The sequence below is a fragment of the Apodemus sylvaticus genome, chromosome 13 (assembly GCF_947179515.1).
Source record: "Apodemus sylvaticus chromosome 13, mApoSyl1.1, whole genome shotgun sequence".
In the NCBI taxonomy this organism is placed as follows: Eukaryota; Metazoa; Chordata; class Mammalia; order Rodentia; family Muridae; genus Apodemus; species Apodemus sylvaticus.
The window spans coordinates 19,560,367-19,586,805 of NC_067484.1; the positions used below are offsets into that span (position 1 = coordinate 19,560,367).

Genomic DNA, 26,439 nt, shown 5'->3' on the forward strand with positions numbered 1-26,439 from the left:
GAAGCAATACAGCATTGTGTGCACTTGTGCATCGCTTCTTTGTCATTCCCATCCTACGGGGTAAGAGAATTTGCAGACAACCTCTCTGGACATGGTGCTTCTGCATCGAGTTCTTCTCTCACTCTTGGACCCAAGGAACATTGTTCTCTGTCCATTAGCAATCTAGAGTCACTTGCTTTGCTATTTGACACAGCAACATCTTTGCCTGTAGGCAACAGGAATGAGGACTCACACGGTCCACCAGCATCCTTATGTGGAGTTGGTTTCTCAGGAGTTTGAACTGCTTTCATTTGTGTGGAAACGTTACACACAGGGTAATTTTAACATTAAAAGGGATTAGCAGATGGCCTCCAGGAACCCTTCCAGCCTTGAGTTTTTCTCAGTAATGCTTTAGAGGGTGACACTAACCTTGTCTGGTACCCACAGTCCACATTTAGAAAATTGTCCACCCAAGCCCTGGTTTCTGCTTTCCCACATACTAAATGCCTCTTTGCAGCTGTTGATGAAACATGGGCACAGCTGAGTGTGTGGAGCTCAAGCCCCTGAAATTGCTAGGAGAAAACCTGCTAAGTTTATAAAGCCCGAGAGCCCTCAAATGCCTGCCCAGGCACAGAGGACAGTACCATTGTTTCTCAGGGACTGTCAGAGTTCCAGGATGGGGAAGAGTAAGGACAAAGGCGGGTGTTGTCTGTTAGCTGACATGACTGAAGGTTCCCTAAGGTCAGGGACTGTCAGCTATACCTTGGACTGGAGGGGAATATGAAGCCCTGGCTACAAGCATGTGGGTGTTACAACATGCACAATGCTAATAAGAATTCCCATGGCATCTCCAGCATTCAGAATGAGAACACTGATGAGAAAGGTAAATAACTTGCATGTAGCGAGTCAGTGGAAATGCTAACCCTATCCCCAAGCTCGTGATCACAGTATCCACTGAGGGAGTTTCACCAACATGAGGACAAGTCTCCACAGCCTTCTCCCTTCAACCCCCTCCCCTCATGAGCCTAGAAATTCTTCAGTCAAGGGAACAAAATTTTCATTCCACAGTTATTGATTCAGCTTAGAACGTAAATACACTCAACGTTCGTTACCCTCAAGAGGTAAATGACTGCCACAAGGTCTTTGCCTAGAGTGCAGGTTGGTGAGAGAAGAGAGTTCCAAAGCACTAGAGAGAGGGGTAAACCCACAGGAGAGGATGATGAGGTTGCAAAGGGAGCGCCACACCCCAGTACTCATCAGGTGATGCTTACTGATTGGCAGGTGCAACACAATCCTTGTTCAGACAACGGGGAAGGTGTCCCTAGTGCTCCAGGTCTTTTGTTTAAGCCTGTTTCCCTAGGAGACGTCAAGAAAGAGTCTCACCTGGTCCAGACCCTGATCAGGCTATTTCTTGACTGGGTGTCAACTTTGGCTCATAAAGACTTAAAGCACTAGCAGAGTTTAAGTGACTCAAGGCCACATTCCTAGCATGGTCCTCAGCCCCTTTCCTGAGAAAACCCAAATGCTGTCAGAACAATTGACGATTGGTTCCAGTCAGGCTGAGCTTTCTGCCTAGCTCCTGGCTTTGGGATCTGGGAGGGGAGAAACCTAATTCTGACAGTTGCCAATTAGCAAACTCAGACATGTTTCCCATCGCCCAACCTTCTCCTCAGCTCTTCTCAAAACCCTAACGCTCCTGTAGACCATCCTCCTACTGCCTCCCTTTGTAAACTTCCGTGCAACTCAGTTGAGTGCAGTTCACTGTGGCCTCTTTCCCCTTTTACAGCAGTCTATCACTGATCAGTCCGTCTTCCCAGTTAGTGGCCAACTTGTTCGTATCACCTACAGCAAGGCCATAAGGAACCTGAAGAGACAAAGACTCTTAAGTGCCATTTTTCAAGGCAGCACCCCTTATGAGTGCCCATGAAGTATGCACTTCTGAATACAGTTCAGAGGCACACTCAAATCTGAAACTGAAAAATATTTGTATTCCTTCTCTTGATCCTTCCTTCTCTCTTTCCCTCCCTTAATCCAGTGTCCCCTCTAGTATCCATGCTCCATCTATACTAATTCTGGCATGTAGGTAAAAGTGTGTGTGTGTGTGGGGGGGTAAAAGATACTAAAAATGTACATTACAATCCCAAAGCGGTTCTAGAAGCACAACTACTGTTCATGCGTCTGCAGCTGCTCTGACATAGGGGAATTGAAAACCCTCACTAAACACCCCTGAGTGTGCAGTTCTTTTCCTTAAAACGGGCTTACCACGTGCACGTAAGTGCAGGTGTGAATGGACACACATGGGTCCATATAGGAACATGGTTCCAGGATGGACACTTACAGTTCCAATGTTCAGGGTCTCCAGAGTAAACTCATCTACCCGGCCACGTTCAAAGTAGTCTTTGAGGTTGTTGTCAGAGACAAGAAGAACCTGCTTGATGGTATCAGATTTCTCTCCATAGAGCTTGATGTACACCCGAGAGTCTGTGCTGGCCCCAGAGACATCTCCGGTCTTCACGCTGATGTGATATCGGAAATCTGAACATGCCAATGCAGAGAGAGAGAGAGGGGGGGGGGAAGTTAGTGCAGGTCGTGCAAGGAGCAAGGCATTGGAAGAGAGGGGGCAATCTTCAGCCAGGGAAGGCCCAGGCTAGGAGCCAGGACCTTGGAGTTTGGAACCTGAGTCTTATAACTGGTAGAGGTTCCCTCTATCTCTATGGAACCCCCTCATCTATAAAAGCAGGGTCCCTCCTCTTCCTGTTCTGTGAGATAAGAATTTGCAGAGAGTAGGAAAGTAAATTTTAGACAAGAGCACACACATTTTTAGAGACTCAAAGCACCTCCAGAAATTCACTGATCCAGCTTCTGATGGGTGAGGAACTGTCACCAAAGAGAATAGAGCTTTCCAGTATTTATCTTCTTGGGCACACATTATATGATGCTCTCATATATTGCATTGCATGTGCTCTCAGCCAAGCCTTGCAAGCAAAAAATGCAAAACTTCGAAGGTCAGAGGTTTGGCACCAGATGGTGACAATGACGTCATCCAGGAGTTAAACCTTGATAGGCATTTAAAGCTACTCCCTCCCCTAATAGGACACCACATAATGTCCTGTTTTATCTCCCAGAAATCTCTGCACCATCCTGCGTGCAAGGATACAGAACACCAGCCCATCACTCATTTAGGGTCTTCCCACTGGGATAAAGGCTCTGGAGAAAAAGAGATGCGATCCTGTGCCCGAGGCCATCTGCAGCAGACCTGGCCCTGACCGATCAGTTCCACCAGGGACATCCAGGGGCACTGTGAGAAACCAATCTCTTTGCTGTTGAAAGAGAAGCCAGAAGACTTCTTTCTTATGCCCCTTTCTATATAAACCATTCCAAGATTGTGACTAGAAGAGCAGGAGGGTCAGGGCTCTGTCTGCATGGTGGGATGCGAGCCTGCTGCAGGGGGAAGAACAGCCATCTAAGGCAGAGATCCTCTGGGAACTGAACCCATCAACAACCATACGTGTGAGTTTTCTGGTCACGGTATGTCCTCTTATCATAAGCATAGGTGAGCTTTCCTCTTGAGCGCCTTCCCCGTTTTTAGGCTCTGTGGTGTCGAGCCCAGACACTGGATATTCTAGTTCCAACTGTGTGATCTGACCTTAGTAAATATAAGTATCTAGGTCTTCTAGTCCTTGTTTTCCCTGTGTGACAGGTGGACAACCTCATCTCTGCCTCCTTTTATTTTTATTGCAGGGTTTATTGCAGGGCTCAGATGAGCTACCCCGTGGAAACATGAAGAGCTGCATTGTTGGGACTCTGAGGGTATGTTTCTTTTAAATTTTATCTAAAGCTTACAATCAAACCGTAGCATTTGACCACACATCACTAGTAAGGAGACCGACAGTGCTCCAGGACAATGCTTGGCATTTAAACGGCATCATTCAGCAGTTCCTTCAAAATGCAATTCCTCCTCCCTGTACTTGGTGCCATCAGCTGATGTCATTGTTCTTATTACTCTGATGACCCATAATGACCCACAGCATTCAGGCCTAACACCAAGCCACATTTAGAACTGTGTGTTTTAGCACAGACCTCCGAGAAGTTTCCAGACCACCAACGCCTCGTTTCTCTACCACCATGCGCTGGTTTCATGAACTAAAGTGAAGATGTGTCTACAGATCTAGGTCCTGTTCAGCTCAGGAAAGGTAACTGTCACTCAGTGAGCACCCACCACCTGGCCGTCGGGACAACTCACTCTTGAGTGTGGCATTGCTGTCACTGGGCAGCAACTCTCGCACCAGCTGTCCATCATCCTTGTCTTTGTCCAACCACCTTGAGAGAAAGGAGATGGGAGTTTAGTTTTTTTGAGTGGAACAGGCAGACACTCCAACCGTCATATCCCTTACCCAGGGTCGCCAGGGAGGCCTGGAGCTTTGAGTTCAGTGGAAGAAAGTGGGTCTCTGAGATCTCCTCATAAAGTATTGCAACCCAAACCAGGAGAGGAAGACTGTCTGGAGAAGGCTGAGTGCTGACTGAGACTGGAAAGATGACAAGATGCTGGGGGGGGGGAGGAGAGAGAGAGAGAAAGAGAGAGGGAGAGAGAGAGAGAGAGAGAGGGAGAGAGAGAGAGAGAGAGAAGCACCCCAACAGAACAACATATCCTAGGATGGAAGTCTAGGGGTGATAGGCCCACAGACAGAATGCAGCCAGTGAGAGACAGAGTGACTGGCAAATGAGGAAGAGCAAGAATGGTCCACAATCTCGAGATCAAAGGCTGCTGATGTCGAATACATTTCCCCGTCGACTGTGTATGTGGCACTTTGACAAGGGCCTTCTATGGGAGAAAGCATAAATAGACGCCATTAGGATAACAGCCCGGGCTGCTGAAAGCCTGCAGTATGATCAAGAAGAAAGGATAGGCCAAACAAGGCCCTGAGGTCAGAGATGAAGTAAGTATGTGCTATAAGGATTAGAGAGAGGAGGTCTGGTGGGGAGGTTGAACGGTGAGGAGGTTGAACTGGAATCTTCAAAACCGGGTGAGCTGTGACTTCAGGAAAGGTAGGTCTAGTGTCTTCAGGGATCAGCTGACACCTCTGCCTTATCAACACGTCATAGTGAGCAGTGGTTCCAGCCCTCTGTTGGCATCCCCCAGAGGAAGGAATGGGGAATATCTACCTTCAAAATACCTTTCCCTTAGAATAAACAAGGCTAAGCCAGAGAAATGACTTGTCTATAACCCATAGTTTGGCTGGTTTGTAACCCAGTCCTGATTACTGTTTTCTAGTCTGGCTTCTAGCGAAACTAAATGTGGGAGTTGTGAAACTCAGGCAGCAGTAAAGAGACTCTGATGTACAAGGACCCAACTTAAAGAAAAAAGGTTACTAAATCCAAGATGACAAGATGCTTGCCTGTGCTGTGTGGGGTGACTTCACTACAGCCTACACCCTGACACCTACGGCATGCACCTGTACATGTTCCTGCACATGGCATCACACGTAATCACACACGCAGCAACACCAGTGCAACCCGCAGCTCGTGGGCCCTGACTTGAGAACATTATATGTTATGATTCACAGTGTTTTTATGGTATATACAAATTTTCTGCACTTATAGAAACACAATGATTTCATCCTTCAGCACAAATATTTTTAATATTTTCCTAGTATCATTCCTCAGTAATATGCCAACTTGGTACATATTTGGATATTGTTGTATTATAATATTTGATTTTTATAATTGCTGTTTGAGTTTCTGACTTGAGTTTGACTTAGAGATTATCAAATGAATGTTGGCTTGGGTTCTAACAGGATTTCCAACGCCGTCTGAAATAATCCTAAGCATCCTTCTGCCATTTTGCCCTATCTGTGCAAAGCAGGTGTCTCAGCAGTGATAGTTAGAAAATCAAGATATTGATCAATTCTTAAAATATCAAAGGTACTCTACATGCTGTAGGAGCAAATATTCAGACAGTATTCAATGTTTTCCATAAAAATCAACAGATATATCTACCTCGTTATAAATTAGATGATTAATTTTAAAAATAATTAAGAACGGATTATATCTCTAATGAATAGTTAAAACTATATGTATTCCAAAGGGCTGCCTTACAACAAACTTCTTTATGATTTATTATCCATAATCTTGCCTTTGTATAGCTATTTTATTGACCTAGACACCCAGTCTCACATATCCCTCATCCAGGGCTGCTATTTCTTAGACAAAAAGGGACCGTGATGGGAAAACCTTTAAGAACCTCACGTTAGAGAATTGCGGAGGCCAAGCCTATTTTGTCCTGGCAGGACATCTCCCCACTGTATGCCTCGTGCTTGCCTTCAAAGCCTCTCCATTCACACTCCTGAGTGGGGAGGGTGCTCCAAGCCTGTGATGATGAAATATTCATTATAATAAAAATATTTCAAGCATTCTAGGTGACTGGAACTTTTGCTGGCCCTCACAGATTGGGTTAATAGCACACCTTGAGGTCACTGAAGGCCTACTATCCTTCTGTGTGCTACCCTGCTGTGTACAAGACTGCTATCCTACTATATACAAATCTGCTGCCCTACTATGCCTGTTCTCTGAACTTACCTTTAAGAAAACATTGTAACAACAAGCTTACTTTCCATGGATTTCCCACTAACTCTTACAACCTAAGCTAGGCATCGACTCTTCCATGCAGCTGACCCAAGAGTAATGCATGTGTGTTTATATGTATTTATGTTATGATAATTATTTGCTGAAAACAAAAAAATAGGATGGAAGTAGCTTTCTAAAATTAATATCCACTATGCCTTTGGACATACGGCTTGGTAGTTTTCGCTTGTTATCTGGGTCAGATGGGGTCAGTGACTTAATCCCCCGTAAAACTCTGTATCCCTCATTCCTTACTCCCGTGATGCTTTCTGTGCTGGAGAGAGAGAGAGAGAGAGAGAGAGCAAAGCCCTTTGCTAGGGACATGCAGACTCAGAGCAGGGGACAGACAGGTTCACAAGGCTTCAGTATTCAGGCAGGCAACAGACTAGAACAACAGCAGATACTGGGCGGGGAGAAGTAAAGAACTCAAACCCGGCTCTCTCTCTCTCTCTCTCTGGGTTAAATTTCACCAACGGCAACCTTCTACTTTATCTCCTTTAATGATCCATCTGTGCATTCATTATTGGTGACTGAGTTCACCATTGATGCAGTTAAACTGGCACAGGAGCCTGCGATGCCCTTCATTGACGTAGGCTTGGGGCTGTGATTTGGAACACTGAAGAGATGACGCAGGGACGCCAAGACAGAGATGCACACTGGCATCCCAAGCATCAGTGGCGCGGGATTTGGGACCCACAAACTGCTAGCTGCAGTCCCTCCAACTGAGCCATTGGTGCTTTCCTTTCTCTGTCTGGCCAAGGTCACTGACAGCTCCTGTAGTCACAGAGCCTGCAGGAAGGATGGCAGGGACATCGCCATGGACAGAAGCAGATAGGTCATCAGCCATTAGAAGATCCCACCTGTTGCTCCTTGTCCCTCCATTCACCTAGCCCCAGTCCCTCCCAGTTGGTAACAGGAAACCACGACACAACCTTTTGTTGTTACCTAAATGCTTCTGAGGTATTAATAGACATCGTTTAAAAAAGCTATTTCCTTTCAGTTCAAACACTTCAACCTAGTTCTGCCATGAGGTGTTGCTAGATGGATGTTAGCTTGCTGGTAGCTTCACGACTGTCTCCCTGTCTGGCTCACAAGAGTATGCATAACACACACACACACACACACACACACACATACACACACACACACATGCACACACACACATGCACACATACACACACATGCACACACACATGCACACATACACACACACAAACACACGCGCGCACTCACGCACACATGCATGCACGCACGCACACATGCACATGGATTGAGTTGCTCTCCCTACTCCGACAGCTAAGCAGCTTGGGTGCAGAATGGATCAGAGTGTGGGCTCAGACCCCGGGTCAACCACTGTGCTGCTCCCAGGAATTAACACAGGTGAATGAGCAACACTGGGGTTTCACAAAACACCGATACTTGTCCTTGTTCTAAAATGTCTCTATTGACAACTTTAGAGATCACCAGGAGCTACTGGCTGTGCATAGAATGCTTCAGAAAAACACTGCAGAAACGACTGCAGAAACATTTACTCTCTCTTAAGTTGAGGGAGGGAAAGCCAACGGAAGTCAGGTACCTGGAAACGATGTAACCAGGGAAGAGACAGGATCAGACTATTCAAACAAAAGTCTGACTTGTATGTATATTTCATTCTATATCTAGCTAACTCTCTAACCCCTCATGTTGGCTGGCCCTAGGTGTGCAGTGGAGCGCCTCTGCCCACCATGCATAAGGCAGAAATGTAAGACTCAGGTCTACACAGCTCCTGCAAGGTCACCTTTCTCGCATCAACTATCCCCAGGAGCCACTATTTTCCACGTTCCACGTAAGGGACATGAGTCTTTCTCTAGTACAAGCTGGAAGAAAGGAAGGTAAAGGCCATGTGTACCTGAGGCAGGGGAACTCCACGTTGTCACTCTCGGGTTGTCCCTCCTCTCTCACCAGCACCCTGTCCAGGTACCAGCCGCTGCCTGAGCCTTTGCCATCGTGTCTGACCCTCACCCGCCTCACCTTCCTCATAGTGACAGACTCGATGGTGAACTCGTCGGCCTTCGGGAAAGAAAAGACAGCAAGGTCAGGTGGCTCCCCTCAGGTAGATGGTGGCTCCTCTGAGACCCAACACCAAATGGGGACACACTCCAGAAATCAGAAGGCAGAACTGCGAGGGTGAGCATGGGTGAACACATGCTACTGCGGGGAATAGAAATATAAAATACACTTAATGGTCACAGATAGACCCAAGCCTACCTGCGACCTCCTCTCAGATAAGCTTTACCAACACAGCCTTCAAGTGCTCACCTCGGGATGGCTCAGTCTTCCATTTGCACCCAATGGCCCCCCTCTCCATCACCAAGGAAGGTAAAAGAAGGAAGAGCAAGGATATCTACAAATCCCTTTCTCCTCTAAGTCCCCACAACTTCCCATCCCGAAACAATGAGTCTTTACTGGGCTTTCGCTATGTGCGGTGGCCCACACCTGACCCCTACACTGTATATCGGTCCTCTGCAATCTTCACGATAGCCAATTACGAGTAGGCGTCCTCTCCCTCCTTTCAAAGCATGGCCCAGGAGAGTGGGGAGAGTGGATCAGTGTTCCCTAGACCTTCTTTGATACTTTCTGAACAGTTTTACACCGTAAACGCACTTGATGGCTGGGGTAACAGAGGGACATATGTGACACATTGTATTGTGGCTAGCAATGGCTTTCATTTCTCTCACATTCATAGTTAGTGCTTTTCTTGTTTTCTCTTTTAAAAAAGATATGAGGGGCTAGAGAGATTGCTCAGCAGTCAGGAGCACTAATTGCTCTTCTGAAGGTCCTGAGTTCAAGTCCCAGCAAACACATGGTGGCTCACAACCATCTGTAATGAGATATGATGCCCTCTTCTGGTGTGTCTGAAGACAGCAACAGTGTACTCATATAAATAAAATAAATAAATCATATACATATATATATGTATGTATACACACACACACACACACACACACACACGCACGCACACACACATATGAACAAGCTGCCCCTTGTGATCATACCTAACAAGAGACTGTCTTCCATTTTCTTCCAGCCTGGGCTCTCTAAGACACTTGAGATACTCACTATCCTTCCCAACCTGAGGGGTGGGTAGGAGACCACGATGTCTCTGTGGTGGCTCTCTAGTTTCTAGCTGCATAGCACTAGGAGCCTTGTAGCTGTCACCAATGTTAGCAAATGACAGTGAGCCAAATGCTTAAGTGTCCAATCAGCCAGATACTTCTGTGCCTTAAAGTGGCTCCTATGTGGTTTCCCCAGACCCCACTCCCCTCATCTGGACAGATGTTATCTCATTGCTGAGGTCCCGACACCTGCCGTCAGCTCTGCTTCAAAAGAACAGGGAAGATAGGAGAGAGCCGAGGTGGGCTGGGGGAGGGGCACACATCACTGCAACTTACATTGCCTTTCTCAAACAGGTCGGTGTTATTCCTGCAGTTGTAAAGCAGCCGCTCCCCTGTGTCCCCCACATCACCAAAAAGGCAGAGGTAGACATTGGCGTCAGTTCCTGCACCTTCAAGTTCCCCTGTGCATACAGTCACACGATACCGGGCCACTGGTAGAGAGAGGGGGGACACCATTGGCTGGCTGCCACCTTCCCACGCCTAAGCTCCCACATCCACTTCTTTACTGGGATGACTTCATCTCTTGACTCAAGTTCCGAACTCCACTGCAGTGAGCCACTTGGGAGCTGACTCATGCCAAGCCTTAATTCGCATTAAGCATCAGAAACCCATGGGAAATGTTTACAAGGACTCACATTCCTGGGGCCCACTGCAGACTTCCCAAACCTTAATTTCCAGAGGAAAGACCCTTGAAACTAACTTATTCATGAACACCTTCTGTGGATTCTGATGGAAACAAAAGAATGACTCCCAGAACTGGGGTTCAGTAGAAATGGGGAGAAGGCAACAGATTGGCAATGTAATTTAGAGGCAATTCTTGTTGGTAGACCACATCGATATCAAGAGAAAGAGAGAAATCAGGTTTTATCTGGAGAGAGTTGGTAATAAGGAATAGACGATCTGGGATAAGGATAAGGCTGGAAATGGAAATCAAGGTTCTGTTCTGGTCACTGTATAACTGAGATATCAGTTAGATATTAAAAAAAAAAAAAAAACAGAAGTCAGGAAGAAAGTTAAATATATCTGGAGGGCCAGGCCTGGTGAAATGACCTTAGTCATCACAGGTAGGTGTATTCCATTTCCAGCCACACAGTCTGGCAAGGGCCATGATGATAAAAATGGAGACAAAGACTCAAAGAATATTTGAAGATAAAGTAGTTCCCAAACTCCCCAGATTTGAGTTAAAAATATTAATCTTCATGTTTGACATTTTATATAAAATGAACTCCGAGTAGGAAAACTCCAAAGAGATCTAATTCTAAACACATCATAATAAAATGTCTAAGAGCCAAAGACAAGGAGGACATCTTCAAAAGAAGCAACAGGAAATTGAGTACAAGGGATACACAATAAAAATTAACAGACAACTTTTCATCCAAAACTATGGAAACCAGAAAGCAGTGGGACACTATATTCAGTAAGCTGAAGGGAAAAAAAAAAGCATAATCCAAGAATTCTATATTCACTAAAACTATCCTCCGGGATGATAGTGAAAACATTCCAAAATAAACAAATACTTCAAGAATCTTTTATCACTAAAAGACTTTCTCTGTAACAAATATTAATGGGAAAGCTTCACGCTAGACAGTTAGGTAACGTGAATTCACTTGGAGTATTATGAGTCACCAGAAAAGGTAAAGTGATGATTAAAATGTTACTATAAATGTATTTTTTAAACACCTATCTTCTCAGATTTTATATAAAGCACAACATCAGAGAACAATAATTATAAAATTGTACTGGTGAGTCTATAATATGTAAAAATACAAATTCTCAATATAGGGTATCACATATCCTAGACAAAGATGCAATTTAAATGACACCAGTTGCATGAAGGCACAGTCAGGGGAGTGAGATTTTTATATACTATTAAAATTAAGTTGGCGTCACTTTGAGTTAAATTGTTCTAAGTCAAGCTGTGGATTGTAATTTGCGGAGACTACTTAGAAAGTAACTGAAACAATATGTATTTTTATAAGTGAACACAGAGATGAGGACAGATGCCCCTGCCTCTCCTCTGGGCAATGCTGAGCAGTGGCAAGAGAGGCATTCCAGCCTTTTACTGCCTGCTGCAAGCAGGGAGCTGCACGCACGCACGTGCGCGCGCACGTGTGCACACACACACACACACACACATACACACACACACACCTGATGCTGCTTAAGAAAGCTGACCATGCTAGCATGGGTTTGGAAGAGCTGTCTCCACACCCTGCCAGCGTGGTACAAGAAAGCCCAGTCAGCCCCTTCTTGGAAGCTGCAGGCAGGAGAGCTGGCCCTGCCCCTCACCTCAGCAAAGCATGACAGTGAGCCCTGGAGGACAGGCGTGGAAGGAAGAGCTGGCAGGCTGACCCACTCAGCTACCACCCAGGCCCAGGTTCAGGGCTCTGAGCACCCCAACATCTACCCCATCTGTTAACTGCTGAATCACATGAAGGTGATCCTATAGATCTATAGGATCTGGTCCTATAGATCCAAAGCTGCAAGAGCTCCATAACCCAGTGCAACAACAGGAGGATCTGAGAGGAGTCCCGGTGAGGATCCAGAATTGATAGAGTGTAGCAGAAGCAAGAGGCCTCAAATCAGACCATTGACCATTGCAATGAACATTTGCAAGTAAAGATGTGTGGACAAAAGGGTGCATTGTGTGACACATTGTAACGCAGTGCAGCTTCCACAATAAGATGTTTTTGCTTTTGTTTCTGTTTTTGTTTTGCTTTGTTTGGGAGGAGTTTGCAAGGGAGGAGGAGGGCAGATACAGAGGGATGGAGAGGGTACTAGGATTGGGGTACATGATATGAATTTCACACAAAAAAAGTCAATGAAAAGTTTCTTTTTTAAAGAAGACATATGACAGATGTAAATCCTACTGTATTGACAATTATGTTAAATGTGATACATCACTCATAAATGAACTTAGTGTTTCAATCAAAAAGTAGACTATGGTAGGCTCCCTGAAGAGATGGAGGCCCTTGATGCTACTACACACAACCAGCCAGTGTAAGATGTATTGTTGGCAAAATGAGGGACTCTAAGGAGAAATTGAAGGCATTAAAGAAGATTCGCAAATATCTTGCGGTAGCAAAGAGCTTGAGAATTTAGAGTGGGTAAGAACTGAGATTAAGGCAAAAGAATCTTGTAAGTGATCAGACTGAATAAAATTCCCATCAATGTGGAGAAACAGAGGACCCATATATTCCCACCCGCACACCTAGATATGGGGCAGAAAGGGCAAGAAAAACAATACAGTTGAAAACAGTTGAACATCAAAAGGAACTCTTTTATATAGATCCTGTCAAAATAGACATGGATCTAAACATCTTATCACAGAGATACTCTTTAGATCCTGCAACATACAGGGGTTGAGATAAAGAATGATTGTAAAACTGATTTGAGATAAAATGGATTCATAGAAAGTGAAAAAATTGAATAAATTTTAAAACTACCCACAAAGAAAAGCTCAAGCCCAGATGTCTTACTGTGGATATCTACTATACATTGAAAGCAAACAATGCAGTTTCCTCTGAAGAATGTGTAACAGGAGAATAGTGGGTCTATTAACTTACTTTTCTTCTAGTTGGGACCAAGTACCTGAGGAGAAGTGACTTAAGGGAGAAGATACTTGTTTTGGTTCACGGATTAACGTGGCTCAGAGCATCCTGGAAGGAAGGTAGCAAGACCACCTTACAGCTGTGCATGAAGCTGCTTGTTCACACCTGGATGGGCCACAAGGCAGGGAAATGTGGCTACTCATGTTCAATTTTCTTCTTCCTTTCCCCTTTAGCTCCATCTCCGCCTTAGTCCATGAGATGGTCCCACAGACATTCTAGATGGATCTTTATTAATCTGGATAGGTCTCTCTCCCTTAGTTAATCTCTAAAATAACTTCACGACATACCCAGAAAGGTGTGTGTGTGTGTGTGTGTGTGTGTGCTCTGTGTGTGTTTGTGCTCTGTGTGTGTGTGTGTCCTAGAGGATTCTAAGTCCAGTCAGTTGACAATGAAATTAACCACCACAAATGCATCCTTTGTCAACTAGACATTTAAACGCATCATTGTAATCCATAATGTTCTACCCCAGACCAAAAGGCCTAGGCCAGTCTCATAACACCATCAGTCAGGATTCAAAAGGTACCACAATCTTACAGTTCCCTGAGTAGGACCTTGCACCTGAAACATCTTTATTTTTGTCCTGATGCCAGTTCTCTGATTTGCTTTACCATCATTAACATCTTTTAACAATTAAAGCCACTTTGTCTACACCCACCTTGTCTGTGACTTTAACTGGGTTCACACTCCTTTTCTTTCCAAACTATGTTTTTTTTTCCTTCTGCCTGATTCACCTTCTGCTTTGAATTCTCAGTGGAGACCTTACGAAATGCAGGGCACAATAAACCACACCAGAGCCTGCATGCTATACCAAAGTTTGCAGTTTCTTATCATCAAGTAAATTACTCACAGCTTTTTAACTCAGCCCCCATTTGAGTTTCCATGACATGACTTGTCTTCTTTGACAGTATGTAACTCCCATGGCCTCTAGCCCGGTTCGTGACAAGATCATCATTTCTTTCTGAATCTCCAAGTGTAGCCTTGTCTGTCAACGTTTCTGTTGGCACTGCTCTTCCTCAGTCCTGATAGAACAGCTTACAGAATGCTGGGGCTTCCCTAGCCTTCACCTCCAAATTCCTCCATAGTCCTTCTACAAACCGGTTCCAATGGCTTGAGAACTGCATGCTCGGGTTTCTCCCCACAACAGAAACAGCCTTGCTCCCAGGCACCCATCTTCTGCATTTGTCATTTTTCTTATTGCTGTGGCCAAATATAAAAGCAAATGAAGAAGAGGCTTGTTCTGGCCCACAGTTTAGGAGAACATAGCCCAAGGCAGCAGGGATGTCACCACAGGAGTGGGTCTTGTCGATGGCAGCAGGAATGTGAGGTTGCTGGTTCAGGGACAGGCAGCAGCAATGCACTAATGTTTACATGATTTCTCTGTTCCTCTTCTGGGGAAAGGTTCCATGGAATGGAAGCTTCTCAGTCAGGGCGAGGATTTCTTATTTAGTCCTCTCTGAAATGACCTAAAAGATGCACTCCGAGGTGACTCATTCCAGTCAAGTTTGTAATAAAGGTTAATGATCATCCTAAGGGGACTCATGAAGCTCACACCTTCTTGGTATCAAAGCTGGTAATGGCATCAATAAAAAAATAAATCTATAGACCAATATCTTCTATGAACACAAATGCAAAAATCCTCAACACAGTAACTGTAAACCAAATACTGCATCATAGAGAAAGAATTATACACTATGAATTAGTGTGGTGGTTTCTCAGGAATCTGGGAATGGATCTACCTCAAGATCCAGTTATATCACTCTTGGGCATAGACACAAAGGACTCTATTTCCTGCTGCAGAGACACTTGATCATTTATGTTTGTAGCTGCTCTATTCATAATGGTTAGAAATCAGACACAGCCTAGATGTTAACAGATGAATAAATAAAGAAAATGTGGCATGTAATACAATGGAATATTGTTTATTTGCTATAAAATGGAATAATGAAATTTGCAGGTAAATGGATGGAACTAGAAAAGTCCCTGAATGAAGTTAACCCAACCCCAAAAAGATAAACCTAGTATGGATTCTCTTGTTCGTGGATGCCAGCTTTTAAGCCTTTGATAGACATGCTACAGTCAGCATAAAAACAGAGTTTAGGTATAAAGCAAGGGACTCGGGACATGAAATATCTCCCAAAGAAGGGGAAATAGTAAGCATAGTTATGGAGACCCAGGGGAGAGACTGGAACAGGAGCATTGAATAGAGATAGGAGGGAAGGTGTAGGCAAAGGAGGGGCTATAAACACAGCTGACACCATCTGAGCGGTAATGTGGAAAACTACCACAATAGAAACGTCATTTATCTCTATAGGAAATCTAAACGGAGTCACTAACAGAGAAGACAAAGCCCCAGCTAGACGAGTGAACTGTCCAGTGCCAGAAATGAGTTTCATACAACTAAATTGTTGGCAGTGAGGTCCCCATGAGAATCCCCAAACTATTCAGACTATTCCAAGATTATTAGAAATTAATGGCAAGGCTCTAGTGCTAATGACAACACTTATGTATCTCATTGAACAAGAAGTGACATTAGTACCTCACTAAAGCCCTCACCAGTATGGACCAATGTTTATGGTACTGGAGGGCACTCTGCACACTAGCAGAGGAGAAAGGCAAACACCAACTCAGCCTTGCGCTCTGCAGGGGTGACCTGTATGAAGGATACCATGATCCAATAGTCTGAGATCTGCAATGAGGACCTGTCTGGATGATACTATGATGTAACAGTTTGCATCTGCAATAGTGACCTGGAAAAGGATACTATGATGCAATAGTTTGTAATCTGCAATGGTGACCTGTCTGGATGATACTATGATGCAGTACTTTGTAATCTGCAATGGTGACCTGTCTGGATGATACTATGATGCAGTACTTTGGGATCTACAATGGTAATGTCTGAAGGATACTATGATGCAATAGTCTGTGCTCTGCAGTGGTGACCTGATTGGATGATACTATGATGCAATAGTAGCACAAATGATGCAGGAGTAACCAACCACTATCTTATAAGATTTAAGGCTTCCTCCATGAGGCTGAAGGAATGCCTGAAACTATCCAGGTGGCCAAGAATCTGAGAGTAGATAGGCCATGGACCTAAGGGAAAACAAGTATTATTGTTCTGCTAAATGAACACCATAATAAAGCAACTCCTGATGATGGCATATCCACTGATCAGTGTCAGCCATCATCAGAGAAGCATCCTCTTTCCATAGATGGAAACTTATAGCAAGACCTATAAATAGACAATGTGTAGAGAGTGACAGAGCTTGGAACACTCAGTCCTAAATACAATGTCTTCACTAAACCCCTCACCTCAGGGCTCAGGGATCTATGCAGAAGAGGAGGCAGAAAGATCGTAAGACCCAGGGAGAGGGATGACACCAAGGAAACAGTGTCTTCCAGATACAACAGGACACATACACAGATGAACTTAAGAGCAAGCAGCAGCACACACAGGCCTGACATCATTTAGTCAGATGGGACCCCAGCACTGAGAGGGAGGAGTGAACAAGCACTCCCATGTCTAACCAGGAAGCCATCGCCAACTGACAAAAGCATGCAAAGGAAAAATCCACTGGAGTCTCACTGGATATATAAACTGCACTTACCGGTAGGCTCCACGCCCAGCCATAGACAGCCACTACAAAGCAACTCAATGGTGATTTTGGAGATTTTGTTGTTGTCCCATATTACTTTTGTTTTGGTGTTTTTTTTCTTTTAACCTTACTGGCCTTTTGCTTTCTATAGTAGTTTGCAAGTTTACATTTTATGAATTTTGGTCCTTTTGGCTCTCTCTGTCTCTCTGTCTCTCTCTCTCTGTCTCTCTCTCCCTCTGTCTGTCTCTGTCTCTCTGTCTCTGTCTGTCTGTCTGTCTGTCTCTGTCTCTGTCTCTCTCTGTCTCTCTCTGTCTCTCTCTCTCTCTCGTGTGTGTGTGTGTGTGTGTGTGTGTGTGTGTGTGTGTGTGTGTTTCTTATGATTTTCTTTTTTCATTCTGGTTTATTTGTTTTATATGCTTGTTTATTTTCTAAAGAGAGAGAAAAAGAAAGAATTGGATGGGGGAGAGGTGGGGAGGACTTGGGACAATTTAAGAGAGGGGAAACCATGATCAGACTATATTGTATAAAATTATTTTCAATAAAAATCAAATGTGTAACTCAAAAATATTTGATACAATGAGAAGTTAAATAAAATGCCTAATTGGAATTCACACACATACAAACAAAAAATGAGACACTCTGACAAGATAGGATTTATCCTAGGAATACAATTTGGTTTAACTTCTAAAAACCAATTAATGTAATATGGCATACTAGTAGAATAAAATTTTTGGGAATGAACTTAGCCAAACAGGTGAAAATTTTATACTTTGAAAGTTACAAAATATCACTGAGATTAAAGATTCAATAAACGGACATGGAGATGTCCCATGTCCACAGACTGCCAAGATCTAACATCATCAACACAGCATTAGTCTCCACACAGAACTAGTGTGGTGCAATCCCTGTTAGAATTGCAGTTGAGTCTTTTGTAGAACTTGATAAGCTTTTCCTTAAATTCATGTAATGTTGCAAAATATACTTCAAGGGGAAAACCAGCAAGTGTCACAAGATGTAGACAAATAAGGAACTGCCATGATACTGGTAAAAACAGGCCCATCTTTTGAAAACCATCTCAATGGCTGCTTCCAAAGTGATGGGGAGAGTTACTCAGACCCAAAAGCACGTGCATGTGAACACACGTGCATGAATGTCAGAGTAGCGGTGCTCATGGTCACCAAGAAGCAGAAACAACCCAAGTGTTCAACAGTTGAGCATGGAACATCCACATGCTGGAGCATCATCCACCAATTAAAAAGAAATTATGGGCCAGAAAGATGGCTCGGCAGGTAGAGGTGCTTGACCACAGTGCTTGTGACTTGAGTTGGGTCCCTGACACAGACGAAGAAGCAGGATAGAATTGACTCTCAAGAATTATCTTTTAACTGCCAAAAATGAACCATGGTGTGTGTTCAGGTGTGCACACACACTAAATTAGATAGGTAGATAGATAGATAGATAGATAGATAGGTAAGTAGATAGATAGATAGATAGATAGGTAGATAGATAGATAGATAGATAGATAGATAGATGGATGGATGGATGGATGGATGGATGGATGGGTGGGTGGGTGGGTGGGTGGGCGGATGGGTGGATGGATGGATGGATGGATGGATGGATGGATGGATGGATAGATAGATAGATAGATAGATAGATAGATAGATAGATAGATAGATAGATATGTAGGTAGATAGATAGATAGATAGATAGATAGATAGATAGATAGACAAATAGATTTATAAAGTACCAGTACACAGTACATCCTATGTACAATGTTGGAGAATCTTGAGCACATGTTAATGAAAGAAAATGTTGTGTGACTCAGTTGATCTGAAATGTCTGGAAGGGACAAGGCTGCTGAGACAGAAACCAGGTTAGTGGCTGTCATAGGCAAGAGTAAGGTGGGGAAAACAGGCATGGAGTTTTTTTAGGAGTATGAAATATTCTGGAATTTGACAGTGATAATGGATATATAGATCTGTCAGATACATATCAAAAGGTATTGACTTGTGAACTTTTTGTGGGTGAAGTAAATGACATATGACTTCATATCAATAAGGCTGTTGTTTTTTTTAAAAAGAGACATTATTCACTGAAACTCCATCTACAGCGAGGATGAAATATGTCAGAAATGAGACAAGTCGCTGGGAAGTCTAGTGCACAAAATCTATTTTAATAATATACTCATTTCCATATAGAGACATCTGAAAAATCAATCTGACCATGAATCATGTGGGTACATAAAGATATGGTGTCTGTGCCAAAACATTTGTTAGAAGGCAAAGCATTGTGCATGGAGGCCTGCTGTGAACAGAACGGGTACAGGCAGACACGTATGGCAGGAGTCGAAGTTCAGTAAAACATTTCTTACCCCATAACATTTCCTCCCTGACAGAAACACATTACTCAAAATTAAGTCATCTCTGCCTTCCCCAGCAAACTTTCAAAATCGAAATGCTACATGTCTTTATGTAAGTAACATTGTGTGTGCCCTGCAGATCTCATGTGATGAAGGCTCAGTCCTCAGTGCCATTCAGAGGTGGGACTTTGGGAGGGACAGGATCACAGGACTCTGACCTCATGATTAATCCACTCATGGATTCCCACCTTAGGCTGCTGCTGGGAGGTGGGGCCTGCTGGAGAGAGTAGGTCTTAGGAGGCCACCGTAAAGCCTCTTCCTTCTCCTTCTCTACCTCTCTTCCTGTCTCCTAGCTGCCAGGAAGGACACAGCTTTGGTTTGCCACGTGCTCCTGCCATGACAATGTGCTTCCTACACACCAAGGAATGCCCACGGACTGAACCGTCTGAAACTGGGAGCCGAAAGAAACGCTTCCTCCCACATCTTGTTTGCCTGGGCTTTTTGTCACACTGAAAAAAAAATGAAGAAGCAAACCCCAGCCTTGTTCCAATCTGATTTGCTGATAGGTTTTGCTTTCTTAGTTGTCTTGCAAGAAAGTTGTCAGAAACAAAAATGGTAATAAACAGAAATTCCTGTCCTGGGGATTCTATCCCTTTATCCCAGTGTTTTAAGGTCTGTCCCATAGGACAAGTCTTATTCTCCAAGGATCCCTCTGAGCCCACCAGTCACTGAGGTCCCAAACTGCCTGGCAAGACATCTGTGGACAATTGAAAATAATTACATTGTTAGTCATCAGCAGTGAGAGACTTTAAACAGATGGGCAAGTACCAGAACCTCCTGGGCTTTAATTTAAAAATTATGGTTCAATCTGATTAACAAGCAGCAACAATATCCAACACTCATATCCAATGGACTCCTGCCCGCTCGTCAGTAGTCTATAATCACAGTGGAGAAAGTGGATCTCATTTTGCCATTGAATGGACCTCCTGAGGGAAAAGCAAGGTGGAAACAAATTGGGAGTTGGTACATGCTTTGTCCGCATCTGTAATCAGCACAATCACTCCAAAAAGCCTCCGAACAACCAGACATGACATTAATTGCTTATTTGGCTGATCATGATTTTGTAAGCAAACTGGGAACACACAACTTCGGTCTCTAAGAATTGATTTTAAATTGGTATTTACTCATCGGACATGACTACAAGGCTCTCCATTGAAGGCTCTCTGGGACACTGTGCGTGTTATCTGTTACCTCCCAGAGGAGTGTGGCTTCGCCTTTAGCTCTGTTTAGTAGTGCAAGGAATAATGCAGGTCACCACAGGAGAGCTGAGAGGAGATCTCATGAGTGTCCTCAGCACAAGAGAAAATTTTCATGAACCAGGAAGAGTGAGTTCAACAAATCTGAGTTAGTAAAGGCTCCAAAAAAACCCTCCAAAGACTGAAAGAAGGTATCAAAGATTCTTTAGAGCCAGGACGGACAGATAGACATTCTGCCTATATTGATCACTAAAATTTTTCTCATTGAAATGGTTCTCTGGGAGTAGCTGGAGACCTGAGATAGGGGAGGTTCTGGGGGGTCTCTGGGGAAGACCCTTGCTGAGACTCCTACCAACAGGGGACATGGAGACTAAAGTGGCCACCTCCTTAGCCAAGTGGGACCTCCAGGGGAGGGAGGGGCCATCAATCCACCTAGAAAACCTTCAACCCAGAATTTGTCCTGCCTACAAGATGTGCAGGGGAAAAGATGGAGCAGAGATTGAGGGAACAGCCAATCAACGACTGGCCCAACATGAAACATATCCCATGTAAGATACCCTGTCCATGACACATTGATACTCTACAATACCTGTAGACAGGAGCCAGCATAACTGTCTCCTGAGAGGCTTCATTCAGAAGCATATGAAAACATACAGAGACCCACAGCCAAACATCAGACGGAGCTTGGAGAGTCCTGCGGAAGAGTTGGAGATAGAATTGATCAAGCTAAAGGGATCAAGGACACCACAGGAAGAACTATAGAGTCAACTAGCCTGGGCGCATGGGGGCTCACAGAGACTGAACCACCAACCAACCCGCAGGGGCTGGATCTAGGGCCCCTATGCATTTGTAGCAGGTGGAAACTTGGTCTTCCTGTGGGTCCCCTAACAATTGTAGTAGAGGCTGTCTCTGACTTAGTTTGATTGGATCTCTTTCCCCTAACTGGACTACCTAGTTGGGCCTCAGTGGGAGAGGAAGTGCTTAGGCCTGCTTTGGCTGAATGTCCCAGGGTGGGGTGGCATTCAGGGTGGGCGTCCCCTTTTCTGAGGAGAAGAAAAGGAAGTAATGGGGGGAGGGATTTGTGAGGGTGGAGGTTGGGAGGGCACAACTGGGATGTAAAGTGGATGAATAAATAAATACATTTTAAAAATGAAATCCCTCTTTAACAGAGAAGTCAAAGTACAGCCATGAAAAGCCTGTATTCTATGCACAACTGATATGGAGTCTGTAGAAATGTTCTTCTTCCCATGGCCTCTAGTGTCAGAGCCCCTTCTGGCCCTGGCTTGGATGGACTTTGCAACTTGGGACAATAGCTGCCTGAGTAGGAAGCTTCCGATAGCTGGGTCTCCACAGCAGTTACAACCAAGTTCCACCTCCAAGAGATTCCTTAAACGTTATCATCTGGCCTCTAGTCTGCTCAGCTGCAGCCTGATTTTAGAGCCTTATTCTGTGCATGGAAAATCATATGTGGGTTTGTGTGTCAAACCAAAGCTCTCACACTGAGAACAGAAATACCCCGGCACAGCAGAAGGAATAAGGAGATGAAGGTGCTGGGGGATTCAAGGATGGGGCAAAGTGAGTCCTGGCATGAGGCGCCTGGAAGACAAGGGCTGGTATTCACACTACCTGGGCCCTGGTTCCATTTCTGTTGCTGTGGCCAATTCCCTAGCTAAAGCCACTTTGGTTTATTTGCCTTACAGTTCCAGGTTATGGTCCACTATTTCAGAGAAGTCAGGCAAGACCTTAAGCAGCTGGCTGCATTCACATCCACGGTCAAGAACGATGAGAGGGTAAGTGCGTCCTTGTTGCCTGCTACCTATTCCTGCACAGTTTAGGGCCCAGCCAGGGAGTGTTCCTGTATCAATTATCAAGACAAATTCTAAAAGACATGTGCCCACAGGCCAACCTGGCCACAGTAATACCCCATTAGGTCTCTCTTTCCTAACTAACTGACACACCGGGCATAGACCTGGGAGTCCAATCAGCATAACTGGGTTTGGCCCAAGAATCTGCATTTCAATAAACTATAGAAAACTTGATATAAATTGACCCTAAGAGATATTGCCTATCATGGACTCCATTGAAATCCCCATCTCTAACTCACTTGCAGAGAGTCTAACCCCCAAGATCTCTAAGACCATTTGGAGACAGCATCTTTAAGAGATAATTAAGGTAAAATGAGACTATGTGGATGGGACCTGATCCATTATGCTTGTAAGAGGGAGGAACTAGAACACAGGTGAACAGACACCCAGAGGACCATCTGAGAACACAAGTACAACTGCTTCTAAAGGGATGAGAAAGATGCCAAGAAATAAACCTTGCAAAGATCTTGATCTTGCAAAGATCCGGACTGAAGCTTCCAGAACTACTTGAAAACAACTTCCTGTTGTATAGTCTACCTAGTCCATATAGTGCAGACTTTTCTTTCAGCTGTCCCAGTAAGTCAATATACTATCCCGGGATTATGGGACATCAAAAGTTGGTGTCAACACTTTCAGTAAGGGATGTGGGACCTGAGAACCTACAGCAAGGATCTGAAGATGCAAAGGCGAGTCAGGAGAATGCGCCCTGCTCTGTGCCCCATGGTTTATGAAGACAGAAAAGAAGACTGAGAGAAAACCATGCTTCAGTCAAGGCAAGGAGCAGAGAATGTGCTGGACATTCTAGGTAAAACTAGCAGGTGTTTCCTTTGGGGAAACTAAAATGAGAAGCTACAATTGGCTTCAAAGATCAACCAAATAAAAAGCTTTCACCGAAATGCTTGATGGAAGAGACAAGTACAGAAACAGCAAGAAAATTCTGGAAGCTGTTAAGCAGCAGAAATGTGGGACTTCCTTAGTAACGGTGAGTCTCAGCGTGCTTCCTTGGGGACAGTGCTAATATTCCCAAAATTTGCTGGGTAAGTGTGTTCTGGGGTCCTACTACAGACCTGCTAAATTGGAAATGCTATATCATGGAGTCCAGCAATGTGTGGTTCAGCAGTCCTCTATGTGATAAGGCACCCTGAGAAAGCTGGGCAGAGTTGTTAGTTGAGAAGTCTTAAAAAGCAGCCCTCCCCCAAACGCTCAAGGATAAAAGCGCCAGGTAACTTCAGAAGAAGAGGCCGAGGAGCTGAAATCATAAGAACTGGTTAGAAGGTCTCCCTGAGACCTGCAGACACAGTGCTGATATAGACATTGAGACATGAGTAAGAACAGATGCCTTTCTGCCTTCATGAACTACACATTACATAAAACCATTGGATGGAGCTGATGTTATCTTATGTAAAGAGAAATGATAGCTTTGTTTTCATTGAAAATATTGAATATGCAAAAGTAGGGGTGGTGTCTCAAGAGAGACCGTCATTGAACCAGTAAGCACAAGACCTGCTCTGAGTCTGACAGTCTGTAGCCAACTGTCTAACCGTGGCAGGAGCTTCCTCAGTTCTACTTTCGGCTATTGTTAGGTCTTTTCAAGATAAGTATTCTGTAGTTATATACTGTATTAAAATGAAGAAGAGCCAAAAATGGAAGAAACACAGTACTAAATTATAAGAATTGTCTTCTTATTCTCATAGACGGGATGACTTCATCTTTAGATATTTGCTATCTGAAATACATTTGTAATATCTATATGAGTATCTAACTCTAATCAAGTTATTTCAACAAACATATTCAAAGCTTCTACTAAGTGTACAGCTAACTACAGAGTGTTCAGCAGTATCACATGATCACTTGTGACTTGAGTTATTGAAATATTTAGGAGGGATCCAGAAAGCACACCTGGTTAAAATTTTCCATGTACACTTCATTTTTTTATGATTTTTTCAATACCACTTTTAAAATATTCCTATTGAAAAATTAAGAAGAGCCACAGGGATAACAACTAGGTTATTTTTTCTCCATACCAATTCTGATTGATTGGTAGTCTGCTGTCTTCCTTTGGTCCTTTGAAAGTGAATGAATGCTGGACTCCAGATTAAAAACTTAATCCTTCTCATACTGGTCTCAAACAGAGATAAAGGATTCACTGGGTACCAGCTTAGTGTGCCATAAGAAAATAAAGCCCAGATCCAGCATTACTGTGTGGAGAAAACTCACCAAGTTTCATGATATGAAAGATAAAGAAGTCATTTCCTTTCATCTCAAGGAGGTTCTGGGTAGCTGTTGCTTAGTGCAGATTGCTCATGTCCTCTTGTGGTCAGCTCGAAGACCTGAGCATCTCCTTCCCCTCCATGGAACTTAATTAATTCACTGCAGCATTCAGAGAGGGCGGATGATGCACCGCAGCCAAGACTGCCAGGCCCTCACTAGCTCAGCAAGGAGTCCCATTGCCTGCCCCACGGCAGCCGATGGCTCAATACTTACTTCCCATGATCCTCCGCACAGTTGGGCCTTCTGCGGTCATCTCCCTCACGATCTCGTTGTCATCCTCATTGGCATCCAGCCAGCGATTGCAATTGAAGTTATATTTGTCCTTATTCAGAGTATTCATCAGAGTCATCTACAATGGGGTGGTCTTGAAGTGAGCAGGTGGGACCATCAGATATCTCACCCAAGACCTGAGGTCCTCATTCTGTTCTTCTAATCAGTATGTGTATGCTCACACTCTAGTGTGCATGTGTGTGTGCATGTGTTTATGTGTGTGTGTGTGCACATGTGTGCATGTGTGTGTGTGCATGTGTGCATATGTGTGTATGTCTCTGTGTGTGTTTTCTTTTTTATTTTTACTTTGTCTTACTTTGTTTTTTCAAGACAGGGTTTCTCTGTGTAGTCCTGGAACTCACTTTGTAGACCAGACCAGCCTCAAACTCAGAGATCAGCCTGCCTCTGCATCCCAGTGCTGGGATCAAGCTGCCAAGCACCCCTGTGACAGGCCTGCTATCTTGTCTTAAGGATGAGATATCCTGCCTCTTGCAGAAGTCAGGTGATCAGATTGCTGCTTCTTTCCCTGGTCTCCTAGAAGCCAAATTCACTTATCATCTGGGAGACAGGACCAGATGTAAACCCCATGGACACCTGAATATTTTCTCTATTTTGAAAGGACTCTATTTGTCCCCATCAAAAAATATGACCCATGGCCACCCTTCCCACCTCCATCATAACAAATACAGAGGTAAATGTATATATGATCATGAAATGTGATAGATCTGGCTCCTACCCACCCCTCAAGGCACACCTTACCTTTTCTAAATGCCACCCAGAGCCAGGGTTCTGCCTATCATGCCACGCCCGAATCTTATAGAACCTGCCAAGGTCTGGGAGCTCCATCTATAAGGAGAAATAAAAAGGTCTCTGTGGACACAGTCACAGGAATACATCTGTCCTCATAGCTGTCCACAGGTTTGTTTCTAGCCACACTCAAACATCCATTCTCCCATGTCCCTGGGAACCAGTGGCTCGTGGGATCGAGATGGCTATGTGAAAGGAATGTTCAGCCTGGACTGGTGAAACTGAACAAAAATAACTGACCCACAGTGGGATTCAGTCAAGAGATCTTCAGTAACAAAACCCAGATGGCAGCCTTGCAAATTAGCTCAGGGCCACAGCCCTGGGAATCTGCTGGGCACCGAGACAGACAAAAAGATCAGTACAGTGGCCCTGCCCTTTCCCCAGGGGCTCGAGTCTGGCAGAGAAGACAAATACATGAAGCACAACGAGCTTGGTGGTGGAATGGAGGTATCAGTGGGGTGCTCAGAAAGGACGGCGGCAAATTACCTGCTCTTCTCCTCAAAGGTGGATCGGCACCTCTGAGGGCAGAGACTCACTCTGCCTACATACTGCAAAGTTCAAAGTTGGATTTTCTTTCAAACGCTCCAAAATTCATGTTTTCCCTTAAATTTGGTCCTGACACTCGAATGCAGCCAGGTTGAACAATCTA

General features: G+C 44.3%; 1 protein-coding gene across 3 annotated transcripts in view; it reads right to left on the reverse strand.

Moving 5' to 3' along the window:
* Loxhd1 (lipoxygenase homology PLAT domains 1) overlaps positions 1–26,439 on the reverse strand; it is a 168,216-nt gene that overhangs the window by 79,639 nt on the left and 62,138 nt on the right. For all 3 annotated transcript variants that reach the window (XM_052155668.1, XM_052155666.1, XM_052155665.1), the window contains exons 11-16: positions 25,743–25,829; positions 24,927–25,062; positions 10,032–10,186; positions 8,489–8,649; positions 4,223–4,299; positions 2,318–2,514 (exon numbers count right to left, since the gene is read on the reverse strand). In XM_052155668.1, coding sequence (XP_052011628.1) covers positions 2,318–2,514; positions 4,223–4,299; positions 8,489–8,649; positions 10,032–10,186; positions 24,927–25,062; positions 25,743–25,829 — 813 coding nt within the window. The remainder of the gene's footprint in view (positions 1–2,317; positions 2,515–4,222; positions 4,300–8,488; positions 8,650–10,031; positions 10,187–24,926; positions 25,063–25,742; positions 25,830–26,439) is intronic.